This window comes from Amphiura filiformis, chromosome 20, assembly GCF_039555335.1.
Source record: "Amphiura filiformis chromosome 20, Afil_fr2py, whole genome shotgun sequence".
NCBI classification, from domain to species: Eukaryota; Metazoa; Echinodermata; class Ophiuroidea; order Amphilepidida; family Amphiuridae; genus Amphiura; species Amphiura filiformis.
The window spans coordinates 29,416,087-29,440,399 of NC_092647.1; the positions used below are offsets into that span (position 1 = coordinate 29,416,087).

The 24,313-nt window shown below is 35.8% G+C and overlaps 1 protein-coding gene across 1 annotated transcript in view; it reads left to right on the plus strand.

Moving 5' to 3' along the window:
* LOC140142249 (talin-1-like) overlaps positions 1-24,313 on the plus strand; it is a 276,867-nt gene that overhangs the window by 39,883 nt on the left and 212,671 nt on the right. The window contains 2 exon segments of the mRNA XM_072164217.1: positions 2,527-2,624; positions 12,924-12,998. Of these exon segments, the coding sequence (XP_072020318.1) occupies positions 2,527-2,624; positions 12,924-12,998 (173 nt within the window).

Sequence of the window (24,313 nt, forward strand, 5' to 3'; positions counted from 1 at the left end):
ACGCATGAAATCAACCCGGAGTATAAGAATGGGGAATCGCTGCTCTCTGTTGCATTCAATGTCACTCCTCAAAAACAATTCATTTTAATTTCATCTTACAACCTCGCAGGCTGTACTACGCCAGCCGTGTGAATATTGACAAGATGTATGGGTATTCAAAATCCAACTCCCCTCTAATCAATTAATGGGCCTCTGAGCCAGCCGTAAAACCCCTTGTAAGGATTAACTGTATCTTATTGTAAACATCTCAAAAAAAGTAACTAACCCCCCTTAAATAATGACCATTATTCAAAAATGGGTGATTGTATTACAAATCTGTAAAATGCGTTGGAAGCAGAATTTATTTCTGCACATTTTGACACCTCATTTGCAGCAATTGACTAAAATTGACGTCACAGCGTACATTTAAATCAATGAAACCCAAGATTTGAAAGTTGCAGTAAATTGTATTGATTTTGTATTCAGTGTAATGGAAGGAAATCTGTGTAATGATATCTGGGTGTTTTTTATTGTTAAAATTTGTATGTAAGTGCAACTTTCAAATCTGAAGCTCACTACATTAAATTGACCGGTGTTTTATTGTTTTCTGGGCTATCGTATCAAATGAGGTGTCAAAATGCGCAGTTGATAAATAAATTCTGCTTCCAACGCATTTTACAGATTTGTAATACAATAGCCACTTTTTGAATAATAGCCATTATTTAAGGGGGGTTAGTTACTTTTTTTGAGATGTTTATATCCCTGTGGCTTGAGATCATATGAGTCATTAAGAACTTAATAATTACATGTATGGTCACACCTTGCATGGAACATGGTAACACACATTCCCTATAGGCTATCAGAGAAGAGCTGGTAAGCATGAAGATGAGCATATTGTTTGCTACTTCATGGTTTTTGCCCATATTTGTACGCAATGGTTTAGAATATATGCATGAGGGGCAGATTGTGGGTTTTCAAACGAAATGCTTAGAAATTTGTTGAAGGAACATACATTTTTTGGTGAGCAGAGAATAATTTGCTTTGACTTTGAAGCTCTCTGATGTGACTTTGATGCTTAAAATTAAAATACATAAAAAGAGGAGTAAGATAGGTATTAAAATAGGGTGGGGATATGGGGAATTGAAGATTGAGATTGAGGGCAAATCAGATGTTATGTAATGTGTTTGAGCAAAATGATTATAAAGGAGTCGGATATTGGTATACCAAATTTTGAGTTATGATCAAAGGAAATATTGGATTGCATAATTTTTTTCCTTATCAGCAGTATGATTTGTCAGGTGCATTAAACATACTGATTTCAAAAGGCTGCCTTGGGTAGGCATGTTCACGATAATGTTATTATCGTCTATCGTGATAAATTTTCATTATCGCGATTGTGATAATTGTTTGACAGGCCACGATATTTTGATGGTAAAAATGTGTCTTCAATTGAATACCGAAAAGCTGGCAGATGACACATAAGATGATACAGAGAGTGACCAACCTGACAATGCCGTCAATGACAATACCACCAGAAATAGCGTAGCCAGATACAGACTAACAATATTTAGCAATATTTTCACATTTTTTTCGAAACAGAAACTTGGACAAATAAAATGTTTTAAGCTTCCCTCATTATCGCCATTATCGTTTATCGCGATAAATTTTGCTGGCGATGTATGATATTGAAAAAGTGGCGATGAACATGCCTAGCCTTGGGTGATTTTTTGTTATCATTGTTGTATAAAAATTTCATAGCGTGTCAGCAAGCTTCTCTCTTTTATGAATGGCCATCACATGGTATTGTAATATTGTGAAAGTATGCATAATATTAATTCATATTAAGTTAATCTAATGTATCTCAACACAATATGCAATGCAACATTGATAACAAAAAGGACACAAGGCAGCATTTTGAGATAATCCTTATGCGATGCACGATGAAATGGATGTCTATACTAGAAATTTCAATTTAATGTACAGAGCCTGACATAGCGTGACGATTTTTTGCGTACACTCTGCGATGTACGCCAGGGTGTGCGACTGTGCATTCAAAATGCAGAAGTGAATCCAACCATGCCAACACACTCGTGATTGGTTAGTATTGTAGCCAAGGTTGTGTGTTTGCGTTGTAGTTTGAAATACGCGATCATGTATAGCTGTTGAAAGCTGTGTTCATTCAAGTGAAATTTCCAGTATAGTTTTGATGAAGGTTTCAACTTTTACTCGTAACATTATGAGTGATAGTAAAGATGCAGCAATGCATATTGATTTTCTGATGACAAAAGATGTACTCGTGTTGCTTTAATAATCACATCTCATATTTTGATGTTTTGGTAGGTAGAGTTATCTAAATTTATTGGTACCCCACTTCACAGCTGAATCAACACATTGAATTATCTTGTAATCATTTTCCTGTTTTCAGGAATATGAACATTAAGCTTCCACTCCCCAAGCTGACGGTAGAAGACAAATCTGTAATTTCAAGCTGATGACATCACAGTGCAACCCCCCCTAATGAATTATATTTTCTTATGCTCCTTACAGCCAACGAATACGGACTGTTTCTTGCTGATGAGGACCCCAAGAAAGGAGTATGGCTGGAAGCAGGGAAAACGCTGGAGCACTATTTGCTGAGAGCCGGGGTAAGTTGTTAAGCTACCCAAAAAATGTCTAACAATGACCAAATGAAGAGTTTGAATCAGATGCAAAATCTGATTTTAAACGCAGTTACATCTCTGAAAAATGTGTCTTTGTGTATAACCTCGGATAAAATGAAATAATGTGTTTCATTCTCATAATTTTCATTTAGCCTCAGCTAAAACAAAAGTTATTATTTTTTTTAAGCTGGGCATGAAGGAACTTTTTTTGAATAATTTCGATGAACATTCCAGATGAAGTTGATCAAAGCTGTATGTCCTGTACTATGGATGTGTATCACATTACTCTGTGCAGCAAAATTATACCACTTTCCAGGTCTGTACATGAATAAACATTGCGCTAATCAGGAGATTGCCCTAGATATTCACAACCTGGTTTATAACACCTCATTTGAAGACATTATACTCCCTAAATACACAGCTCACCTTGCGCTTAGAAAAAATATGCTGGATTTCAGGAAAGGAGTTCTATCACACCTGATAGTAATGTGAGTATGCACTATGCTGCTTGCCATTGTGAGCAATGATGGTCTCATTTCTTTTGGCAATGGTGGAAGCAATATTGTGTGGTTTGCATAAAGAATAGATTCCTATTTAAATGTTTGTTTTCACTGATCACATTGTCCCTTTAATTTCGAGCCAAAAAAATGAGGTAAAACAAAGAAAATTACTATTTCATTCCAGCGCCTACAATGTGTGTATTAGCTCGCTGATTCATTGTATTATTATTATGAAATTGAATATTGGCGCAGCTCCATGCAGCTGGGACGAACAAACAAGACGAAATAGCGATTTGCACACAGTTTATACGTCAAGACATAAGGTGAATAGCAATATGCGCACAGTTTATACATCACTGATTCAACAATAATAATACACATGCACGCGATGTGTTGAGCCATCACTCAATAGCGTCATACTCTGACTGAATAAACCGGAGATCTCCGGATTTGATACAAATCTCAAATTTTTTTACTGTAATTAGAGCACTGCCGCGGAGCCCTTATTCTTTCACATGGTATTTCAGTACACCATTAATTGGGCATTACATTGTACAATCATGCAAAAAGTAGAAATTCTAGAAAAATTGAGGGCATCACTGTGGATCAAATCATGCCCCTGTTGCCTTTTTAAACAAAAGGAGGTGATTTAGAGGTCCTTTTTAGAACAAAAATTCCCATTAAAACATTGCTAGTATACTATTTGACAGTGCTCCACAAAAATATGGGATTTCTACTTGTAATTCTGTATTAAAACATTGGCAATAACAATGGCCTGATGCTACCTTGATGCCATGAAATCTTCAATCAATGTTAAAAAATGCAGGTACTGTATGGTATTTTGACAGCATTTACATGTAGGAAACAATTGGTTTATTAGGGGTGTGGGGAGGCTCTTCAATTAGAGACTATGGTAGCTCCAAATTTGACCTCAAGTGGTAAAGTATGAGTTTTTCTACCCATCTCATTTGAAAGTCATTCAATGACTGAACAAACTTATTGGGGTTAAAGGACTGTCTCCTGACAAATGAACATGTTTGAGATCCTATGGTACTCAAGCAAGGGGTTAAAGCACTTCTGATGAGAGCATCTGTAGTAGCTTGTATACCCAGCTCTGCATATAACCTATCACTTTCACAGTGCTGTAATGGTGTGAAGTGGACCTGACGAATATTGCATGTTAAAAACTGCTTATTTTACTGCAACAAGACGCTTGTGTTTGAGATTGTTATTTCTAATGAGATATGTGTTGAGCGCTAGGAATAATAGATGATTGTGGAAATACAGGACTACATTATGAACATAATTTTAAAGTCCTACGTAGTCTTTTAAACTACATGCTTAAAAGATTAAATAGTATATCCTGTTTATTGATATAACTTTATAACTAGGTCATCTCCGGGGGTCATCTTCACTTATATGACGGAAGTTTTGCAAGGATTTGCATGTCATGAAATTCATGATTTAAGAGGTTCAGTTTCAGTCACACAATAATTAGACTACGGTACTGTATTGTTTCCAATTAATATCCCCATATAATTTTCTCAATGAAAATGTGACCAAAATGCCATATCTTGCGAGCAAAGAATATAGTCTAAAATTTGGCTTTTGCTGCATGGCCTATGTCGTGAAATTGCAAGGACACAAAATTAAACTTCCATCCACTGCATTGCCAAATTATAGTAGAATTTCACTAAAAATAAAATCTCATTCATGCATAAAAATGAACATATTGTTAACTTAGTGCTATTTACCAATAATTTGCTTATATTTGCATTGGGCATAGCCATCTTAGATTTGGACCCGGAAGTGAGTGGTTTTCGTCCAAACTTGTTTTGCATTGAAAATTTGCTTCTAATTATATATGATTTTACACAAGAAACTTTAGTTTGCTGCTGTTACATAATCAGTGAAATTTTCAAGACTAAATGATTGGCAGATAAGATTGGAACATAATGTGCACTGAACAATTCAGGCATGAGAATTTTCAGGCTTTAACCTGAATTTAGGCTCTCTTGTTGTCTAAATTTACGCAAATTTGTATTTTGCGCAAATTTGCGAAACATGAGCCTTTTAAACTTGAATTCAAGTGCATTTTCAGGCTATTTATTCTCATGTCTTACAATTGCAAGTAATTTTGCCTTTCCTTCAAGCCTCAAAATACCATTTTTTATAAAGGGCATTCATTTTCCCTGTGCAAGGGAGCAAAGGCACTTGCCTAAAGATGGGCACTTTGAAAATGTAGGCACTAAGGCCTAAATTAAAAAGGGCAAGGCCAATTGTGACCTCCTTTAATTTCAAGGCTTGTCAACTTTCCTTTTATTCACTCTATTTGTAATATCAGAGCTCTTTCAAAGTGAGAGTCCATTTATAGTAATTAGTAAATACAGCCAAATTAGTATTCAAATGACTCATAAACAATTACATAATGAGGTTGCTCAAAGCTGAACTTTTGTTCATCATTTTAATTAATGAGGAAAGCCATTCCTCTAGTAATAAGGGGACAGGTAAATGGCGAGTGAACTGTCAATAAGCGAGTTAGATAAAAGCAAGTTAGAATGGAGAGTTACCCCTTGCAGAGAAGAGTGACCCCTATTGAAAATACAGCAATTCCCCCAGTCGAGTTAAGATTTTATGGTGTTGCCGTAACTCACCGGGGCTCCCCTTTATTTTACTTTGTGGGGGTTAATTGACAAAAAATCTGATCTCTGTGGCGGGTAACTCACCTTTTTAACTCCCCTTCGCTTTTTTTAAAACTCGCCTAGTTTCCACTCCCAGTAATAGGGGGCCGTCATGTTATGATTGCTGAATTGAAAGGTTTCATAATTGATATCCATATAATCGAATACTTTGCTTACAGAGGGCACATTTGCCATAGCCATTTTGACAAAAGCACCTGAAGTGTTGACGTACATTGTATTGGCCATTTTGTACTAATTTGTTAAAAGCTCTGCTAAATTAGTGCAAATCAAAGTATAACAACCTAGCTACAATATCTTGATTCGACCAATTTGAATTCGAGAGACACCGATACTTATCCACGCATTGGCAGCTATGAAAGTAGAGTCCTGCTTATGGCCTCTCTGACCAGCATTGCTGCTATCGGGGCAGTCATCATGTGAGAGGAGATCTGCATTAATGCGCATCAATGGCACTATGGACCACAATGGCCTCATCCCAATGGCATAGTTCAATAACCTCAATTAAACAATCATAGTGCAAAATTTGACCTCAAGTTGCAGAGTATGAGGTTTAGTACCCAAATTTTCAAAGGTCATTCAATGAATGTACACATGTATTGGGGTTAAAGAACTGTTCCTTGTTAGATGAGCATGTTGTGGATCCTAGTGTGGGTCCTTCCTTGACTTACAATGAGTCTAAACAGGCGTACCACAATATTATATTGTGTGGTGGACGTGTACACGGCAAGCAACACTCTCACAGCGCAACTTTTACTGCATCTTGTAATGCAATAAAATACAACAGTGATGAGCATAATTTACGCTGTAATAAGTTCTCTTGTCTCTACACCCAAACTGTTGGTGTTACTGCATGAAAGTTTGCAGACAGTCCGAAAGTTTGCAAGTCCACATTAATCTGGATTGCATTTCTAAGTACCGCATTGATGCAGATTTACTGTGCAGTGTGGATTGCCCTGGGATTGATGCTTAGTGGTATACTGAGAGCGGCCTACATTGAAGCAAAGCCACTTGTGTGTCAGATGGCGCTTCTCAATGTCAGAAATAGTACATTTATTACACTTTAAAAACCTCTCAGCCAGAATGTCATGTCCGTATGTTGAAGGTCAAGACTGCCCATAACATCAGTGTAAGGATTTTATTTATCAAGACGGACTGCCTATAGATTAGAAACATTTATTGAAATAATAAAAATTGAATTGAAATGCAAGTACGTTGTTTTGAATCAGTTAAAGGAGCGTTTAACTCACTTGGTATTCTTACAGACAGACATAAAAGTATGCAAATTAAAGGGATGTGTTCTCAGTGTTCTGAATTGTGACCCGGCAGCACAAATGAGCCGTAAATTCCCTAAATTGTATTCTGAGTTACGGTATAAAATGTGTACGAAGGTCGTATTCATCGGTAACTTAAGCTGGCGCGACATCTGACTCATTTTGATAGTCACAACACCAATCAATAATCCTATTATTGGAGTGGATAATAAGCTTCTACCTTAGATGGCTATAGAACTTTTAATAGCTCTGGTCCTTGTTTGCTTTTGCTAAATCCTTTTCAAGTGGTGGGTTACCAGGCATTGTATTTTGTGTAGGTATGCATAACCAACAATTAACAATGAGAGAACCTTCTTAAACCTCGTTGACTTGGGGATGATTTGCAATGACCGCCAATTATGACTGTTTGATATTTATTGCCAGCAATGTGGAAAAAGAGACGCATGTATAAATGAAAAAAGCTATAATTTTGTTGAAGGAGCAAAGTTTAACAAACCATAACCCCGCTTCTGGATATCGTTTGAAGTCAAATGATATACCATTTTTAAGTTTATGATGTTTATTTTTTAAACACGAAATAAAACAAAATTGACCGGGGGAGGAATTTACGGCTCATTCGCCGTGTACGGTCACAATTATTCATGTACTGTTTTCTATCTTACATTGAGGTCTACCATTAAAACAATATGTTTCCAAATTGAGTTGTATTCCTCAAGCGGTTCTGATATTGAGAAGCAAAAACATAACAATATCTTGTTTTTCTGATTGTGGTTACTTCACTACGTTTTTGTTCACACCATCTAAACGATACATATCTTGGGGTGTTAAATTTTACTGGGGTAATGAGAAAAACATAAGCTTTCTTGTTTCTTCTGAAACCAAAATCTAAGTTTTGATCAACAAAATGGGGATGAAGCTGCCAATCGGGTCATACCCCTTTATGGGTAAAATGAATTGTAGGCCTAACAGATTGCACTTGTGAGAGAGGTAGTACAGCTCAGAGATAGTCCCGAGTTATGATAGAAATTTTAGGGACAGAATATCTATTCCATTATGCCAGAGAGTTTGGTTGGGAAAAATTCAGCCTTGACAACTGTTTTGTACCAAACGATTGAGGAACTCATTCTTGAAAAAACATTCAATTCAAAAGTTATTTATTTAGCTGCATTGAATTATGTGATCTCTTTCATATTACTAGTTAAAATATCTATTCAGTTTATTTATTGGAGATTTTCAAAGCAAAAGTAAGCAAAAAATAAACAAAAACATCAAATAAGTATAGTTTATAAGTTACAAAATCAAAATAAAAAAAATCACCATAAATGAAATGGTCCCAAAGTTACTTGAGCATTCATCTCATGTGATATACAGTGAAGACCCATCTCTAATTTAAAAGTGATCATATTTTATGCGACTGTATGTGGTATACAATGAAGACTCCATCTCTAATTTTAAAAGTGACCATCAGCGTATCCAGGATGGTACATTTCTTCAGTTCCATGAACCTGGAGATAAGAGACCAGACAAAGGATGATATAATGTTGCCTCAGATGATTGTGGATTGTACTTGACATTTCTTGGCATTTATTGCCAATTTATAATGATTAGGTCTTTACTCTCTAAAAATTAGTAAAATGCTAATTTTGTTGAAGTGGTCGCAAATGTATTTGAGCATTTATTAATTTCATGGGGTGTTCAGCAAACACCATATGTGACATGATCAAGGGGAATGAGTCGGATGTCTCTTATATTGTTTTTGAGATATTGGCAAAAACAGTGTTCAAATTCTTTTGTTTTATATCGTTTTCAGCCATTGATAAATTGCTCATAACTCAGTAACCAGATGTCCGATTTTGATGGGGTTTGCATCAAAATGTAGCTTTGTAAACTGCCAGAAAATCATGTAAAAAAGTTATAATTGAGAATTGCCGACATGCGACTCATGATCCTGTCACATATTATGTAGAACAAGCAACATGATGTGACTTTGTAGGTCACACATATCACGGTTACCACCAGGGCACAGTGCCACCAGGGTATCCAGGATGGATACATATCAGTTTTGTGAACCTTGAGATAAAAAACGAGGCAGTATGTTGCCTCGGAAGGACGGATGGACAACTGCTGTTTGAACTAAGTGTGGCTGACATATGAGGCAAGTGGCACTCAACAGGAATCGATTAGGGTTTGAGGAATTTGAATGTTTGGAGAGCTTTTAGGGATTGATTTCAAGATTTACTTTGTTACGGTCTAAATTATTAGGCTCTTGTTTCAATGTGCCATTAAAAGATACCTTTCCAATTACCACGGAACTAGATATTCAGAAAGAGGGTGGGCCTATATAGGCCTATATTTTTTGCAGAAGTGCTTATTTTTTCTTCCCCATATAAAGAAGTATTTTTTTTCCAAAACAACTTATTATAAAAGGGTGTTTTCTGAATTGATACTCACTAAGTAGAGAATAAATGTACAACTTTTTACATCTAGGCCTACTCCTGCCATAATAAAAAAATTTGCTTTTGAAAGAAAAAAAATTGCATGAACTCTAGAAGTTTGAAGGACTTGCACAGCTTGTGTTCAGGTTTAAAAATCATTTTCATTTTAGAATATTGGCAGGGGAGGGAAATGTTTTGATAAAAATAACAACTTATTGATCAGGGAAATTAAAATGTAAGGAAATTAGTACAAAAATTGATATCATTTTGCCTTTACTGCCTCTATGTTTGGCCTAATTAATAATAATGAAAGCATTTAGGGAGTACTGATTGAATTGATTTATTTTTAATAGGAAGAAGGAAACCTTTATAAAAAAGTCAAATGTTGACACTTGCAATTGGCACACAACATCAATATGGTTGGTTGTAACTTGTCAGGGCGTCAAAGTGGAAAAAAGATATTGTACCTACAATCAAAATTTATAGAAAAATGATATTGCTTAAAATCACACATTACAGAAATGAAACCCAAATCTCATTTTTCCCACAGAATAACAAAATACAATTTCTGTTCATCATGAATATTTGATGAGAAAAAATGCACCTCAGGATAAAATCAATGAGTAAATTTTGTATAAAACAATTGGGAGGAAGAAAGATGAATATTTGACACAAATGTACGAGTATAAAGTGCAGGTAGTGTTTGTCGTTTGTAATTTTTGGAAATTTGTGTGTGAAAATATTTAAAAGTTTTTCCAATTCACAAGATATACTGTATATTGTTAAATTAAATAAATGCCCCTACCCCTTCTAATAAATGCCCCATCTTTTTTCAAAGAGAACTTGACTGAATGCACAAAATGTCCATGACATAGCGTACATGCAAGCTTAAAAAATGTCATGATTGCAAAATTGCATGGACAAACCCTAAATATTCTAACTTGAATTTCCATCCAATTCATTGCCAATTATATTAGAATGTGCAAAAACTAAATAAATCACATTCTTGCATAAAAATGCACATATCTAATTTTGTAGTATTTTCGGATAATATGTGGCCCTGCGTGGGCGCCGCGCCGCCATGCTGTATTTCAAACAGGAAGGTGTATTTTGCGAGTTTTGCCTGAAGTTTTTTCATTGAAAATTCACTTCTAATAAACATGGCGGAGGCATTTATAAGAGAATATATTCAAATATATGTCATTATAAAAGGTTACAGTTAATGTACATTGTAATTTAAGAGTGAAATCGAGAGTGAAATACAATGGGATTTTCATTATAGTCGAACCAAGTAATTGCACATGTATTTTTGTGGATAATAGTAACACAGTATTGCTCAAAGCTGGTGTTTCAAGTTTGTTTCTCATTAACTGTACAATTTTGTGTATTTAACACTGTAGCCTACATCCCATTATTCCAAGCACATCATTTATGAACCCACTCAAGGAAGAGTACATTCTCTACAGCCTACTAACAGTGTTTATAGAACAGAATGTGAAGTGATAAAAGAGAATGCGGTTCATAAATGATGTGCTTAGGATAATGGGATGCCCTTAATCTTATCATAAAAGGATGCAAGGAATTGAAAAAGAACATAATTAGAGCTGATCATTCAACTTTGGGTAATGTTTTAATAGCATTTTTGTCTTGTGTTGCAATAAACAGTAATGGTTTGTTTAAAATCAATAAGTATGATTAGTCAAATTGAATAATAATAAAGGAAAATGTGGCACAAAACAGGTAGGCAGGATTAATTAAGAGAATTTTCAAAAGAAAAGAAACTTCCAAATGGAAAATGATTTCCGAAAACAATGTCCACACTTATTCAAAAACAAAACCATTGAATTGACTTCCCATATTAAATTAGCTCATCAGTTGTACACTGTTATGGTCAAATTGATCTCCCACCGAGAATATTTTGTGCCAAAATATTGCCACTTTTCAAAACTAGCTGAACTCTAAACCGTTCAGCTGGCTCACTGCAGGCGTTTTTAGGCGTTAAATTACCCCGGCACAGCTAGCGAGAATCACAGCGCTCACATTCATCATCATTATTGGTGATTTGATTAAAATTTTACAATGCTTCCCAGATTTAAATACCGATATACACTTGTGTAAACCAACTATTAAAAGCAAAACATGCGAAACTGATTTCTAGTTACGAACCAGTATTAATTTCACATGAAAAATTTGTGCGTAAAACATTTCCAATAAAGATGTGCATCTTTTCAGACTAAGTGATGACTGTCGGTGATTATAATACAGTGCCAAGCAACATGAATTTTTCACAGACAGTAGTTATTAAGAAGAGAAGGAATAACACAATTTTAGTCAACAATAACTTATTACTGCTAAGTGGGTGTGAGCAACCTCATGGAGCATTTTGCTTGAGGAGCAGGGTGCTTCACTAAGCATGTTAAGATGGTCGTAGAATTAGAATTGACATACTCAAGAATTGCGATTCCGAAGTCAAACTCCGAGTGCGTGTCCACACGACTCCATTGAATTAAAGACTGGAATCCTTGAGTTTTGCGATGCCTGATGGTGTCATCTTTGGAATTATAACCGGAAGCTTACTGCGACCTGTCTAGTGGCAGCCCAATTTCAATGTGACATGATCTGGTCCATGGTCATGGGTTAAGCTCAGCACTCAAGAATCGCAAAATGGCTTGTTGCCATGGCAGTAACACACAAGGACCAAATAAAGGATCACTTGGGGAAATGGTGAAACCCCTAAATTTCTTGGGGATAAATTTGGTGACAAAACTTAATGACCCATTCAGTGATTTCAGTGCAAGTGTAAAAAATTAAAATTGTTTATAAATTGCTTAAAGTGAAGGAGAAGTCATTCAAATTGTCATTTGGTATTTTTGAAATGACAAATTTGGCAAAAACAAAGAAAACAGCAGTACTGACGAAGTAAAAGCCCCATTCAAATACATGTAGCTAATTTAGATACTGTCAGTATCTAAATTACCGATTTGTGTGAAATGTCTTATTTTGTCTTAAATACACGACTCTCGGCTGAACCACTCGCACGCTATGTTAGTTCGCACATCTATGACAATGACAAAGGTACCAAAATCTGATTTTTACGGTCGTCCGGATGAGCAAATTACTGAATTACAGTGTTGTACCCATTAAAAGGTTTATATTCTATCAGGTATGCAAATTTTCAGGAATTTTGTTTCTGCACTTATTTTTAGTCCATTTTGAGGCTTCATTTCCCAAATTCACACAATTTCCCTGTAGTTTCCTGCAAAGGCACTTCATTATTGCAAAATTGGTCTGATTGGATCAGATTGTGTCACACTGTAAATTTATACAACGAAATATTTACACAATGTAATCTTTTTTTTTTTTTTTCATTTTGCAGGATTTAATGGAATACAGAAAGAAGATACGGCCACTACGAGTCAAACTGCTAGATGGATCTCAAAAAACTGTCCTGGTAAGTATTTGTTACAAGTTACCGTTTATACTTCAAAATGGCTCTCTACCTTGTGTAACCCTGTGCCATATTGGGTTGTTATACATGAGGACCAAAAGAGTGTATATGGGCAATTTGCATATTTTTGTATGCAGCAGCCAAAGGAGGTGAATAGCATAATACGCGGATTCAGGGTTTCTCTACCGGAAGTCAATTTATGCCGAAATTCCTCCCTACAACGCATACAGTTCGCAGGTTAATCACTCTCCTTAGTTATGTAATACGCCTATTGCATTGTGGGAAGGAATTTCGGCACAAATTGACTTCCGGTAGAGAAACCCTAAATCCACGTATTGAAACTGTTTTTGGTAAGTGAATGATTACGGTAGGAGAAACTTTTCCAAACCACCCGAATTTCCTAATTTGCATTATATGCAAACTTTGTATTGCGGAATGATGCGTTTAGAATTGCCCATCTATAGCATTTTTTCGGTGAAGGTTCAAAGTCCAATGAGAGTTATCTTTATATTAGTTATGAGCATTACAAAAGTTTGCCCTTAGCTTTTCAGCCCCCCTCCCTCACATGATGAAACCAATCTCATTCATAGGATTTATCAAGTTTTGGTTTACATTCAGACTTTGTTATCCTTGTCAATGTGCTGAGAGATGAATAGAGAGAATTCACACTCACTAGAAAGGAAATCACTGTGGATGAGATGGTATGTAGCTGAACTGAATAGTATCCTGCTTTTGAAGGCAGTGGGCCTTGTGAACAGGGGCAGGCTGGGTGGGACCAGGATGTACTGGAAGCCTCTGAAAATCCATGAAAGTTCTCTGAGGGCTGACAGAAAGCTACATTGATAATTGAACAACAATATAAAAATGCTTGACTAAAAATTAATCTTGAAATACAGTCAAATGAAGTTACCCCATTTATTTGCATTTTGTTGTCCCTTGCACCATGTTAATCTTAGTAATATAATAACTTAGTTCTAAAAAATGAAAATCTTATTTGGCTGGACAAAATGCCTCGCATAAAAATCAACAGCATTTTACACCAGTGTGGTAAGGGTAATAATCCAGGAATCTTCTCAAAGGGAATTTTGGTTATTTGAAGGAAATATTGCTTCCCTAGATAAAGAAATGCATAAGAAATTGTTTGAAATTTTGTTACCTGTAGATGAACCCTGGTCTTCCTGATTTAAACATGTTCAAATAACTCATGAAAAGCAATCCTAAAGGTAGCACTGAACCTAGCCCTACTATAGGGCCTTATATCTGAGAACCGCTAATAGTAATACTAACGAAAAGGGGGAATTAGCAGTATGGGTTTAGCAGTTCTCTGGATATAGGCAGGTTTTATGATAAAGCATGGTTTTGGACCACCACAGTCAAAAGGCCCTATACTAGTATGGCTAACTGAACCGGGGCACTGAAGTGCTGTAGGAAACTGCATGAGGGGAAGCCATGGCATCATTCAAATGTTCACCATTGACGGACAGGAAAGCATGTATGCAGTTATCAATGCTGAGGTGTTGCAGATAACATCAAGATTTCCTGGGCAGTTCCAGTTCCAGATAAGAGTACAATGACCCATGATTTATATATAGTTGGGTCATGTCAGGTGGACAGAATGTCATATTATGTAATCAATGTGTTGATACTTGCCAGTGTCATCGCATTTCAACTTGCATGAAATATTAATTTATGTAGAAAAAGTGAAATTTGGTTGGGGTATAAAGGCAAATTCATGCTCTAACATGTGTTTGTTGGAGAATGGCAACTGCATGCACAAACACATGTGATGCAAGTTGAAGTATACATTTGCAAGCACAGACTTACATGAAATGATCATTAGTAAAACTGTGATGAAGGAGGTCCAATGCAAAAAAAAAAAATGCATCCATGGACATACATACAGACACACACTCCCCCCACCCCATATGTGAACACCCTTCACCTGATCCCAGATCTCTATGACAAGATATAATATTGGCGACAAGAAGTAATACAACACACATATTTTGATGGAAAAACAAGATAAGTAGTTTAGTGGTATTACCCTTAATAGCTCAGCAGGTAAAATGCATGCCAATGTACCTACAATTTAATTAGTGACCAAAGTAATTAAATTTTTTCCTTTTGAACTTCCCAAATACATCGGTTAGCAGTTGGGGATGTCCACATGCGTATACTCAGATTAGAAGATCTGCGCTATGCACCCCTGAGGGTGCACTCCAATTAGGGAAGGTGTTGCCCTGAGCTCATGCGGTTGTCATGGTGAAGGGTCAACAGAGATGTGACAATATGCGAGAGCGGACAATGTGGTGGAGGAGGAATTACACGAAATAACACGAATATATGTCATGGTTAATATGTCACTTGTCAGAGGTGTGCATGGAAGAGCCCTTTGTGGGAATTATGATGAGGTACATGTATTTTGGACCATTGGTCAGTGGTAATAGCACACGGTAGACTGTAAAATAGCTCCAGCTAAATTTGCACGCTACAGAGCCTGAAAAAAAGATCCCGCGAACCACAAATTGACACACGTATGGGCGCTGCCATGGGGTGCTAATGGGTGCTGGGGTGTTAATGAACGTGTCGCCAGCACAAGCGTCCAACGGTAGTTCCAGGATACGCGATTACAGGGTCAATGGCCGCTTCCACGCAGTAACACACTTCTGAACTGAGTGTCAGGGCCCTGGTAATAGAAGGTGACTGGACTGTCTGATCTCTTCTGATTCTGCATTAATTGTGGTTTGTTCATTCATCTTGTGTTTTCTGTAAGCTTGCTTACAATTTTAATCGTAACCTTTGAAAGGGCTTTTTAGGGGGACTCCCAATTCTCACTGAAAATGCCCACCTCCTTCAAAAATGCCCCTTATCGAACCCTAAACCAAAACTGAATCGTAACAAAGATGCATACATACCGGTGCATACAACAAGGACGAAATGACATACGATGGAATGCTCGGTGAAAGACAATTGAGAGATAAAATGTGCAAAGTCGTAATTTGTGTTTCATGTTCATGTTTATCAGAAGCGAACCGTGTATCTTACACACTAATAAACAGAAGAACATTTTTAGAACATTTGCCGTTTTGATCGCTTGTTTTTCCAAGGTGATTAACCTTCTTATATTATGACTGTAAGCTAACTCATGCCAGTAAGACTATGTTGGTCATGAATGTTGTAAGCGATTTTGAGGCCCCATCAGTGTCATGTTTTCAGGGTGTCTCTGTACATTTTGCGCTCATGTTTGAATTGCTTTTACGTGACAGTGTAATGATTGCGGAAATGTTTCGCATCTAGCGTTTAGATTGATGATGGACACATTGGACAAAACATTCACATTCAATTGCAGGATGTTAACAAGCCCTGCGGCTGTTTTGTTGGAAGATTATACAAAAGAAATGTGTGGACCATATGCATTTGACTAGCAAGCACGTCATAGCTATGGAAATTATTGAACGCCATGATTTGATTCAATATAGAACATTGGCATAGATGGCTCAGTATATAGCAGGAGTAGGGTATGGAAAGGCAATTTTCATAAAGTTGCATCGATTTGGGCTATTCCAGTTGAAATCCATACACCCCCTATGGAAGACATGACCTTAATCTCCCACACAGGGAGTGTGAATTTCAGTTGGAGGAACCTATGTAACTACATTTGAAATTCACACCTCCCTGTAGGGGAGATTAAGGTCATGTCTTCACTAGGATGTGTATGGATTTCAACTGGAATAACCCATTATTGATGTAATGTAGAATTTCATTAATAAATCCTCGGCTATCAGTACGACCAACAGTCTACAGCAGCATCAAATTGTAATAGAAGTAGCAGCAACAGCAGCAGAAGCAACAACAGCAACAATAACAACAGACAGCAGTAACAGTAATGGCAGACAGCAGCAACAATAACGACAGACAGCAGCAACAATAACGACAGACAGCAGCAACAATAACAACAATGATGCCTAGTAGTAACAACAACAACAACAACATAAAAACAACAACAACAACACAACACAACATTAGCATAAGCAGCAACCAGAGGATGATTTAAGCACTTCCCAGCAAGTCTTGCGGTTAGCACAGCTGTGTGAGTGAACATGACACCACTGCCCGCCCACTGCATACACACGTGCATGGTTAAATTTGAATTAGGACAGATATATTTACAATAAAAACACCTTTTAAAAGTTGGTCGATTTCACATTTTATGTTATCTACAGAAGGTGTGAATTATCCTTCATGCATACACCACTTTAGATCTGAAATCGACCAAGTAATAATGACACACGGGCAATTCTAAAACAACATCTTTTGCACAGAGTTCAATGGGATTTGAAAAGTAAAGTGGCAGTTGAAACTCTAGTGATAACACTTTTACAGTGCATGATGGGGCTTCCTTAAATCATCCTCTGAGCAGCAACAACAGGTGCAAGTTATGAATAACATACACATCTTTCTGTACACATACGCAAACCCCCTACCTGTATGTGCGTGCCGGTAATCGTGGACCCTGTGTGTAGCTATTTAACAATCGGGACCTCGCTTCCATATAGCTTTATTAAAAGCAGTACATATGCTCCGGAATGAACTCTGATGATAAATAATAGAATAGAATAGAATAGAATAGAATAGAATGTAGACTGTAGTCTAAGATCAGGACATGATTAGAACAAGTAAACATACATTTTAACTTTAAAACCATATTCTATTACCCCCACGACCCATTATTCAAAATCGCGCACTGTGATTTGTTGAAACGCGTCACGTGAAAGACCATTAATTAGCAATAAAGTGGTAAGAGCAACGAACTTTATGTTCTTCTCGCATCACAGCGCACAGCAAAGCGCGATGCAGTATATTAGCGTCGTTACACATTGTACGCTAAGCATTACGCTTGGTTACGCATTCTGCAATAATCGCTATCACTTATGCTTTGGCTACGCGTACGCGCTCCACTTGAAGTAAACAACTTGAAATATTTGAATTTGATATTTTCTCTTTAAATCGCACTGATTTTGTGGTGATAGAATAGAAATAAAGGGTGCAGCATTATCCTTTACACGCAAATAATGTGACCTCGGCAGTAAAAACGGCTGCGCCTCGCCCATTATTTATGTTTTTACTGCCTCGGACACATTATTTTCGTGTAAAGGATAATGCTGCACCCTTTATTTCTTAATTATAAGTCACGTTCAGATGGTTGATGATAACTTGTTCATTACGTCGTAGTTATAAACTTCAATGACTAGCTTATTGAGGTTGTGCATATAACATATCATACCGTAAATATGGCGGACTACTCAAAAGCGTGATTGTAATCTACCGCGACAGTTCGTCTCACACACACACATAACAAATGCACTACGATCAAATAGGTTGATGACAACATTTGATTGAATGGACTGCACTGCACCATGATTATGCTGAAGGACACCGGTTCAAATCCTTTGTTTGGAGCCAATCGATAAAAGCATGCAGGGCCTATAGTTAGTGCCTGTGTGGATGCAGTCGTGATTTAAGTTATCAATGAGTTAACTTCAAATGACTAACCATAAAATCTCTCATGACGTAAAGTCAATATTATAAATTATTATTAGTAACAAATGTCAGGAGAGTCTGCTGGTCATTTTAAGCCAAACTAATGGGGTAAAATGAACCATCTGGATGCTCATCTTTGATGAGGATTAAAAGTCATCATCGACGAATACCATCGATGATAAGGCACTGTGTGAACATGACTATAGATAAGATGGTAGCTACTGAATCCAAGAAGAGTATGACAGATTACCCTACTTAATCTTACTTGAGATTGTACTAATTCTTTTTCACACTCTGAGCACAATCTAATACCTGCAATTACAAATTAACATGATTAAGGTGACAGTGATCAGTCAGGAGCAGCAGTTTGGCAAAATTTAATACTAGTTAGCATTATTTTATTTTTCAAACTCACAGCATATAATATATATAATAATAGCAGTATTGTGAATAGTAAAGGACTAGATTTATATGATCAATAGTAGATGTCCCACAGCTAATTTATAGCTGTGTGCTGCTGATTTTGGGCATTATGAAGTATTGGATTTATAACTTTTGGTGTAAAAATTTTATTGAATGGGTCCTATTAAAACTATTATTTTTCTGCAAGATTGAGTGAACGAAATATTATCATGATTGTAAGAATATAAAAAGAATTTGTTTGGATTTTCTGAAAAATTTCCTCCAAAAAATATGCATATTTGATTTCATAATTGCTTTCAATAATCCAGGTGAAAAAGGATGTTGTCAAAATCCATCTAATGTAGCTAGCCTTTACTCATCTATTTAAATCTAGTGGTTATGAAAGTAGGCCTTTATTGCAGGGCAATACTGTACAGGGATTATAGGAAGGCTGGTAATAATTGTCTACAAGATACTGGATATATCGGAGGATTAGCTTTGATTTTGTTGGTCATCACTCATCAGGAGGAGCCTGTAATAGCGCAAATTTTTCCTCCACATTTAATTTTGCGCTTCTTGTGTTCCAAGCAGAATAACAAACCTTTTGCAAATAGGTCAATGTAAGGAAGCTGATAATTTGCAAATTTAAGTGATGCAGTTCAAAATTGGTTTTATAAAAGTGTGACAAATTTAGCTTGCAAAAAATTATAATTGTGAATCAAAATCTGAACAGAAAATATAATCACTGAAAAAATCCTATTTTTTGAGTGTTGTTTCAGTGATCGATGGGATTAGTGAGTTTTATTGTGATCAGTGGATTTACCTTGGACACTCACTGAATCTGAATTCATACACTCTTAGATAGCGAGAACCAATCAGAGCAAGCGTTAGAAAAATCCAAACCATGCATTGATTGTGTCTAATTGCACTCCGCGATACTACGCGCAGTGCTTTCGCGCACACATTCGCCGGGCGTAGGCTTGATTCATTTTTCAAGCGGGTTGATGCATTCATATTTGGTTCTATTTTCCAACATTTTTGGTGATAATTTTGTTAAAAAAACAGCTTGTTGCTCGAGAAATTAGACAAAATAATGCACTTGCGCTGATGTTGATGCATCTAATGCACTCCCCCCTTCGGGCTCGTGCATTAGACGCATCAACATCAGCGCGTGTGCATTATTTTGTCTAATTTCTCTCCCAACAAGTAATACGCGTTCATTAAAGTCATAATGTACGATCTTATAATATGAATTTGGTTAATTTTTTTCAAACCTGATTTTTTGGCATATTTGTAATGTTTACACATGTCACAACTTTTTTTCAATTCAATTCAATTCAATTTATTTCCACCTTGCACCTTTATGGAATCAGCCAAATTTGTTGTGTTTGTAGGTAAACAGAGCAATGTTCGACATAAAGTCATAATTCAAGAAATTATGACTAATATGTCCGCCCATAGAACTGCGTGTTAAACGGCCAAAATAACAAGCAGTGTTTCTTTCACGTTACCTCGTTATTTCAGCTCAAAATGGACAGAAACCATTCCCGATCATTATTACTAGTATTATTTCAGCATTTTGAGTATATAATGACACATTTAAAATTTGAAGGAAATCGTACATTAAGCCTTTAACCTATAATCATACTGAATCCCACTAATTACACTGAACTGATCTGATTTTCACTGTGATCAGTTCAGTGCCACTCATTTCAGTGCTCATTTCAGATTTCAGTGATTTTTGTCAGTGATTATATTTTATCCAGAATTTGAGTGTTCAATATTAGATATATAATAATTTGTATTTTGACCAACAAAGTAATCAACAGTGATTTATATTCTTGTAATTTTCAGAATTCTTGGATATAATTGCATATAAACAGGAAATAGCAACAAAATATTCAGTAATTCAACAAAATAACTGGGGCGTACAAATTGGCCTGTGCTTTTTTCAGTAATCCTTAAATATTTTTGAACAACAATTATTCATTTTGATTATAATATTAATCACTAATTAAGTCCACAAAATATGATGCAAAACAAACTCCAAGAAAGAACTTGAACGCAAGATATATGGTCATAACATCTGAAGAATTTGTGTGTAGGCTATTGCTGTCATTACACTGAGTAAGTTGCTATAAGTTGACCACCAGAAGCTTATAGTGTAAACAGAAAACATATGCCTGCGCTATGCTTCAACTATCAGATATGCAACGAGTATACCTGTCATACCTATAAATATAATACTGGCGATGCGATGTGTAGGGGAGTGATTAGGGATCAGGAATAAGGTTACACCGCATAATTTTTTGCGAGTGTGTTTAATTCAGGAATTTTGAGAGAGGTTTTGTATAGTGACGAGTTTGGTACTGGGTTTACAAATCGACTGTTCAGTACCAGAAGTGGGTAAGTGCAATAGCTGCCATGAGTACCATATAATGTGTGTAAATTGCCAAATGTTCACAGGGCAGCTATTGCACTAAATCCACTTCTGGCACTGAGCAGTCGAAATATCAGATATTCATATTACCAGTCCATGGACTAATCATATAGGGCCTACATGTATCTGTCATATTTTATACCTGTCATTTCTATAAATATAAAATAAGTCATGTTATAGATCACTTAGGGCAGTAGTTGGTGGAGTAGAGAATTAAAAAAATTATTCAGATTTTTTTTTTGTGGCATTGTTCATTTTGTTGATTTTGTGAATTTCTTCTCTACACATGCTGATGAATTCACAACTTAATCCAACACTAATATGCTACAAGTGCACAAGCCTCTTCTTTTAACCGATATTTTTTTTCATCAGACAATGCAAGATTTTAGAAAGACGCTCCTACATGATTTGATAATGTGAAAATATAGCATGCTGTATATATTTCTGTGTATTTCGTTCCAGTTGGCTGGGATAATGTTTCGAGTATTATCAAAAGTTCATGCCTGGTACAGTGGTAGTACTGGCGGTTTAATTTCGCTGTCATAATATTTATTAACTATTATATTTAGGAAGTTTATTTATGACTATTCTGTTCATATAAACCAAATTAAAATGCAATAATAAGGAAGGAAGGAAAGAAATGATCGGCTAAATGACTGGACAAACAAGGCCATAAGGTGCGATCCTTTAAAATGAATTTAAAAAAATTCAAACATGATTGCTTTGGACATATTTGTATTGTTTACGCATGTCTTTGGTTTGTAATCAAATTCACTGTGATTGTAGGAAAACAAAGACGTTTTGAATGAATGTGTTAATTAAGACATTGAAACCTCCATAGAACACTGTGCAGTTAAACTGACTAAGATATTGGGGTTTGCTTTAATTTTACCTGATTATCAAGTTAAAATTACCAGAAACTCCTGACAATTAATAATATTTCATAATATTTGGCCAAGAATAACAAAATTAAAATTTGACTGCATTCCTGTAATCAATTTTAAATCAATAAGTAAGCAATATATTGATCAATTGATTGCCAGATCAAGCAAACAAACATCCATATCGAATAAATAAAGAAATAAATGTTTACAAATTCCATGCTTAATATATATGCCAAAATGTAATAGAAGTTGAACCTTTAATGTGTGCATTTAAACCAAACCAGCTCCCACAAGATGAGCAAAAAGCTGATATCGTTCTTCCTTTCCCATTTTAGAATTTATTTTGAGCAAACACTAACTACAAAAGAGGCCTCTTTTGAAGAAAGAAATGGGCTGAGAGTCAAGTTTCTTTTGATTCGTGAGGAGGATGGTGAGAATGAGATGCAACTCGGAGCTTGGGTGTAATTTAAGATCAAATAACTTCAAAGGTATACATACTGTCCATGAATTGCACTTTTTGCTTCTCAAATTTTGGTTTTGCATTGATCATCTGGTCTGAAACATTGTCATGCTTTAGAAAATGCTGTCATTTTGTTTAATATTTTAAAAAAGTTGAGGGAAATATTGACTGTTTCTTGTTTATGTGTATTAGTCTGTATTAGTCAAAGAATGCTGGTTTTTCTTTTGATTCAAAAATATATATAAGTAATGTTTCCAATCGCCGCAAGTAACTGGTGTAGGCCTACTTTCATTTTGAACCAAGTTTTAAAATTAAAAGCACTCCCACATAGTTTTTGCTGCTGACGTCTTAATTAGTGCAATTAAATATGTAAGGAAACCAATTTTGTTTTCATATAAGGAAACCAATTTAGTTTCAAGGTTTTCATATTTCATGAAGCAATTTATAAAGATAATGAAATAACTATAAATAGAAGCATACTTTTTATTCAACCTTTGGTCTGTCTATGAGTTTGGAAATTCATTGTAACCATGTTCATTATACAAACACTGCTGTTTCCTGATATCGTATTGTGTCATATGAAAAAACCCTCATCCATATCTGAATGAAGAATGTTATCACAGAGATCATGAATCATATTGCAGTGTGCACATGCCTGGTTAAAAAAAGATGAAAAATTGCTTGCAAAAATGTATGCTGCACATCAAATAATCATACCCATCACATTCAATACACAAAATACACTGTGGACATCCACATGCACCACTTGCAATATAAACATACACATACCCACCACTCCCCTCCCCTCACATACACCAGGTTTTTTTTTGGAGGCTGTTTTCGAAAAAGTGGACTGGGGCATATTTTGAAAAATTTGACTTTTTTCAAAATTGGGACCGTTCGACCAAAAAGGGCTAAAAAACGCTATTTTTTTGTTCGCTATGCATGCAAATGGGATTTTTTGGGTAAAAAGGGGGACTTATTTGGCAATTTTTTTTGGGGGGGGTGGACATTTTTTTCAGGAAAAAATAGAGAAACCATCCATCATTTTTTAGCTCAAATATGGGAAAACAGAATTTTTGTAATGTAGAAATTTCAGAAAAGGAGGAAACACGATGATGGGAGGAAACATGATGATGACATTTTTTGAATGAATAAAAATGCAACATATGAAATTTTTCATTAAAAAAGTGATTTCCCTTGTTCCCTCCTCCCCCATGTCAATACTGATTCAAATTGTTCATAGTTTATAGGAAACCTAAAGAACTTGATAATTAGTTTATTTCTTGTCTACAAAACACAATGAGACTCTTGTGGCGCAAAATCCCATTTTTTTCATTAATGTTACCCCCATATACCCAAAATAGTGATAAATCTAATGCGATTGACAGTTCCTGAGATGTGATAATTTTCATGTTTCTAAAATAATGGAATAGAAAAGAAATTGAATATTTTTGTTGCCATATTCCAAGATTAATTTTACAGACATGTATATTTTCTTAATTCTGACATTGCATAATTTGATTCTAGAGATGAGTGTGTTATTATTTCCTATGCCTACAAGGGGGAATGCTTCAACATTGTATTAATG